Consider the following 5,677-nt stretch of genomic DNA (forward strand, 5'->3'; position numbering starts at 1 on the left):
CTTGTGTGCATATGAGTAAAACGTTTAAGTTTCGTTGGAGAAAATTTGGAATTCTAGAATGGTACTTAGATATAGAGAAACCACTTATTTTGCAGTAGTTTGCAGTACTCTCTTTGGGGGGATAATATGAAAATTACTGACAGCTAATGAATTGATGGGACAGATTAGTGAATAATTCTGTTGGTGTTCATGATTTCTTGTTTTCCTGGCTTTTCCCCTCTACCTCTGATTGTATTCTCCAGAAATGTCCATTCATTTCGTTACGGCTAAGTTTTGGAGTTAGTCTTGTTTAATTGCTTTTGCACTTCATGTCTGCTTTTATGTATTTGGTGTCATGTTGGTGTTCTTCAGGAGCTTTTTAATCCTAGAAATGTCAGAAGGCAAATTTTAAGGTTAGAAAGGACTTTGGAAGTTTAAAATCTGGCAGCACTCTGAGCATTTATTTCCCCTTTTCATTTCCCCTTTTCTGTCGTAAAGGTTGGAATAGGATTTGGATATTTGATTTTAGGGTAAAAGCCCTTATTTATTGGCTAGTTCAGAAGTTGAGTGCCTCTTACATGCTTATGCAGTACTGTTCTGGAAATTTGGGGACAAAAGGCAGTTTTGGTGTTTGTTTTTCATAGGGCTGTCCTTGAACAAGTCTTTATTTTCTAAACAACTATCAATCTATGTTGGGGATAGGTGGGGCTCTTCAGGTAGACTCCCTGTCTGTCCTCCCTCCAGGCAAGGCTTGTCAGTTCTGGTAGTTCCTGCTGACAATGCTGGAGAAAGACTCCTGTCTCTGGTGTTCGTTTCATCATTCGCTCTCTCTAGTTGATAGCACTGAATTGCCCTCTGACCAGAATCCAGGCCACTGGGGGAAGGCTAGGCTGTGCAGGGGGAGCACTCCTCCACTTTATGGGTGCCGTTTCCTACAGTTCCTGGAATGGTTTCTTCAATTGCAGCAGCTGTGTAGGTCATTTTTGTTTTATCTGGAAAGTTGAAAAGGGTCAAGGGTGGAGGAGGAGAGCAACTGTAGTTAATACAAAGCTTGTTCAAAGACCTCACATCCTAGGTGTTAAGCATGACTTAAACTTTGGGGGAAGGATTTGTTTTCCCTTTAATATCCCTAATGGTATTACTACTAATAAGTCCCATATTTATTGACTCTTAATCACTTCCTCTCCAACTTCTTGGTACAGGCAACACAGTGGGAAAGTTACGTGTTCAGCAGGGTTGACTTGCATTCGGGGAGAAAGAAAGCTTTAGGGGGTCTTCTAAGTGGAGTTTCCATGCCCTTCATTTAGTCACCTCTTCCTGCCTGTATGGAGGTGGTGAGTTGTGATCATAGGAGTCAGGCAGGGTTCATCTATCTTGTCCCCATTTTTGTAGAAGGGTACGGGACTCGGAAACACAAAAAGTCTGCACTGTGAGCACAGCTGCGTGTCAGTCCTTATGGTGCCTTAGCTCCAAAGAAGGTCGTCTGAGGTGCACTGTAGCTCTGCAAACTTGGGAACCTGGTTGGTTGGTTCGGGAACTTTCACCTCACACTACTTTTGCAGGATAGTGGAGACTAAAGACTTCATGGGCAACAAGTTTGAGTTACTTTCAGGTAAGCCTCAGACTAGATTCTTTTCCATAACTCCACTGTGGGGTTTGTTTAAGATTTATCTTAAAGATTGTTGGTGGGGAGGGGGGGAGAGAGCGAGCATGCACACAAGCAGGTGGAGTGTCAGGCAGAGGGAGAAGGCGGTTCCCTGCTGAGCAAGGAGCCCTGTGCAGGACTCTAACCCAGGGGATCATGACCTGAGTGAAAGATGCTTAACTGAGCCACCCAGGTGTCCCCTAAGATTTATTTTAGAGCGTGTGCTTGTGAACAGTGGGGGAGAATCTGCTGAGCACGGAGCCTGACTCAGGCTTGATGTCATGATGCTGAGATCATGTCTTTTTTTTTTTTTTTTTTAAATATTTTATTATTTATTTGACAGAGATAGAGACAGCCAGCGAGAGAGGGAACACAAGCAGGGGGAGAGGGAGAGGAAGAAGCAGGCTCATAGCAGAGGAGCCTGACGTGGGGCTCGATCCCATAACGCCGGGATCACGCCCTGAGCCGAAGGCAGACGCTTAACCGCTGTGCCACCCAGGCGCCCCTGAGATCATGTCTTGAGCCAAGTCAAGAGTTGGATACTTAACCAGCTGAGCTACCCAGGCCCCCTTCCACTGTTGTGTTAAACCAACGCCTAGAAAGTTCTGAAGTATGGTCAGCTACTTTTTTCTTTTTGGCTGCTTGATAAGAGATCTTGTTAACTGTAAATGCACATTTGCTATCATGAGGTAATGATTCCACCAGGGAAGATTGTCTCCTAGGGTTTGAGTCAATCCCTGGGATCAAGAAAACATCTTGAAGGAGCCCCTCATGGGAAATAAGATCCAGTTGAAGGATTTGAGTGATTATACTGATGCTTAGAATTAAAAAGTAACTGAAATATCATCCAAAGGAAGGTTTCCTGATGTGAAAAAAACATTTGCGGTTAAAGACCACCTAGAGGAGGGGCCTTAAAGGGTTTCCTTGAGGATCGTTACAGTTAAATGTGAATAAAAAAATACTCTGAGCATCTTAGAAAAGAGATGCTGTGTTATTGTTTAGAAAGTAATTCAGTAGTGATCAGACTAAGCTATCAATTATATTAAACTAGATTACTGTGATACTGTTTAGTAAGTTTACACTTAAGTTTTGTGTACTGTGTAACCAGAGTTGGAGTCTTTTGGTTCTTGGCCTGTTAGGCTACACTGCTTTAATGTTTTCTTTCATAAAAGAGTGCCAGTGGTGCTGGGGTCTAATCTGGCTCTTGGACAGGAGAACCTAGTCCTAAAGAAAATGGAATTTTCCGGATTGTGGATAGGAGCCCTTCACACAACTACCTCACAGCTGTTTAATATCCAAGACAATTCTGCCCTATTTCTTCATTCTGAGTCTTCCATGGTCTCCCTGGCTAAAGTCTGTCCACAGTTGATTCTTCGAGCTAGAACACCGCTGGAGTGCAGTTCATGGAAATAGCCCTGGTTCTTTGAAGTCCATTCCTACCTTTAGTGCTACCTGGTTTCTAGTGACTTGATAAGAGTTGACGCCCCATCCAAAAGGTCCCTGCCAGAGATCTGTTTGCTGGCAAGGATCAGGTCCAATATGGGAGAACACAAAGGAGAGTGATTGAATACTTACCCTTGGAAGGCTTGATTTTCTCGTAACACCGAAAGATGAAGATGAGAAGAACCCCTTCTCCAAGCTGGAAAATCATGTAGAGGAGAGGGAAGAAGAAAAGTGGTCCAATGTCTTCAGGGGGGAATGTCACATTGAGAATGGTGGAACAAAGTTGAACATTTTGGCATCCAGTTTCCATGCTGACAGTGCGGCTGCACCTGTGTAGGTTAAAAAAATAAAAATACCCTTTTGTATTCCCTCAGAAGTGACTTTGTAAGGGTGTGAATTCACTTCGTCGCCCGCCCCACATTACCAAAGAAAGACCCATTCAAGATGGAAGTGTGTGGTGACTAGTAGGTTCATGGCAGGGAGTTTTTATGAAAGAGTTTGAGTAGCTTAGAGATCTACCTTTTGCTGCTGCAGGATTACCAAATTAAAATTTGGAGAGAGGTCTGGCTGATAAGAGTTGAAAGTGTGAGCTGGTATCATTCATTGGATTCTATTGTTTACATATGGGGCAGTTGGCAGTGTGAACATAAAGTAGCAGATTGTCTGAAATTCCTAGGGACATCATCCCGTTCCCTAGTTTCTGGTTTGAAGATTTTCAATTCCGAAGCCATAATGATTAAGAAGCAAACTTGGGGGGCGCCTGGGTGGCACAGCGGTTAAGCGTCTGCCTTCGGCTCGGGGTGATCCCGGTGTTATGGGATCGAGCCCCACATCAGGCTCTGCTATGAGCCTGCTTCTTCCTCTCCCACTCCCCCTGCTTGTGTTCCCCCTCTCACTGGCTGTCTCTATCTCTGTTGAATAAATAAAATCTTTAAAAAAAAAAAAGGAAACTTGGGGTGCCTGGGTGTTCAGTCGGTTGAGCATCTGACGTTATGGCTGAGGTCATGATCTCAGGGTTGTGAGATAGAGCCCCAGGTGGGGCCCTTCGTTCAGTGGGGAGTCTGCTTGAGATCCTCTCCCTCTGTCCCTACACCCCATGCTTGCTCACTCACAAATCTTTTTTTTTTTTTTTTAAAAACTTTATTCAGCCCAATATCTATCTTTGGAACATACTCCCAGTTTTGCTCTTGTTCTGTGGACTAAAGAATGGGATGTTTACATTTAATGAATACACATTTAATTGGAATTGTTACAGTGTTTTAAAGTCACTAAAATTCTGAAAGCTGTCTCACGTTTTTTATGGGGGATCTAACTATTCTGATGGCCCTTGATTGTGTGGCCATTTATCACTGAAAATTGACACCTAGCGATCAATGACAGCCTTTTAACTCTACTATGTAACCACGTGCTACAGCCAGTAGTTCTTTATTAGTGTGGTTCTTAAAATGGATAACTTTTTAAGTTGTAATTTTAAAGCAATTCAGTTTGGGGGGCAGAGGGAGGATACTAGAGCGCTACTAATGTTTAGACTCCTGCATATAAGTATTCATCTGGCTGAAAAGAGGCAAAGTTCCTGAAATGTACTGCACTATGTAGACAGTGTGTCGGGTTTTCCCACACCAGACTGTCAGGCTGACTGTCTCTGAAAAGAGCCCCTGAGTTTGTGAATTGAATTAAAGTACAGCAGAGGTCCACAGCCAGTTCAACTCTTAGTGCCACTTAGAGCTGTCACCCAGTGGTGTCCTTGTCAAGACTAAAGCGTCAGCAGGCAAGGAGGAAGATGATTGTCAACACATACCATGATGACTTGGAGCTCCTCCAGAGTCGTCTAGCTACCAGTTTGCAGCAGGAGATGGAATCTAGGCTCAGGAGGGAGCACTTTGTTACGAGCGGTTGCTCTTTGGGTTATCAGATGCTTTTGTTCCTAAACCATTTAGTAACTTACACCAATGTTTCTCACAGTCCAAAGTTCCTTGTTCAGTTGATGGATTTGTACATACTGCCAGGAAGATGACTCCCCCTGGGTTTTGGGGATCTTATCCTTTTCCTGAGAGACCAGGATAAGAATGAGGCCCATGGGACATTGAGATTTAAAATAATACCTATGTTCATAGCAGCATTGTCCACAATAGCTAAATCGTGNATCGTGGAAGGAGCCGAGATGCCCTTCAACAGATGACTGGATTAAGAAGATGTGGTCCATATATACAATGGAATATTACTCAGCCATCAAAAAGAATCTCAACATTTGCTGCAACATGGACGGGACTGAAGGAGATAATGCTAAGCGAAATAAGTCAAGCAGAGAAAATTATATGGTTTCACACATTTATGGAACATAAGAAGTAGGAAGATTGGTAGGAGAAGAAAGGAAAGAAGGAAGGGGGGGCTAAACAAGGGGGAATGAACCATGAGAGACTATGGACTCTGGGAAACAAACAGGGCTTCAGAGGGGAGGTGGGTGGGGGATTGGGATATGCCGGTGATGGGTATTAAGGAGGGCACGTATTGCATGGTGCACTGGGTGTTACATGCAAGTAATGATTCATGGAACTTTACATCAAAAATTAGGGATGTACTGTATGGTGACTAACAAAAAAATATTATTAA

The 5,677-nt window shown here is 43.5% G+C and overlaps 1 protein-coding gene across 1 annotated transcript in view; it reads right to left on the bottom strand.

The window, feature by feature from the left end:
* Positions 1-833: 833 nt before the first annotated feature.
* SLC10A1 (solute carrier family 10 member 1) overlaps positions 834-5,677 on the bottom strand; it is an 18,190-nt gene continuing 13,346 nt past the window's right edge. Inside the window, exons 3-5 of the mRNA XM_034643041.1 lie at positions 5,068-5,114; positions 3,200-3,396; positions 834-971 (exon numbers count right to left, since the gene is read on the bottom strand). Of these exons, the coding sequence (XP_034498932.1) occupies positions 865-971; positions 3,200-3,396; positions 5,068-5,114 (351 nt within the window). The 3' untranslated portion in view covers positions 834-864. The remainder of the gene's footprint in view (positions 972-3,199; positions 3,397-5,067; positions 5,115-5,677) is intronic.

This window comes from Ailuropoda melanoleuca, chromosome 14 (assembly GCF_002007445.2).
Source record: "Ailuropoda melanoleuca isolate Jingjing chromosome 14, ASM200744v2, whole genome shotgun sequence".
NCBI classification, from domain to species: domain Eukaryota; kingdom Metazoa; phylum Chordata; class Mammalia; order Carnivora; family Ursidae; genus Ailuropoda; species Ailuropoda melanoleuca.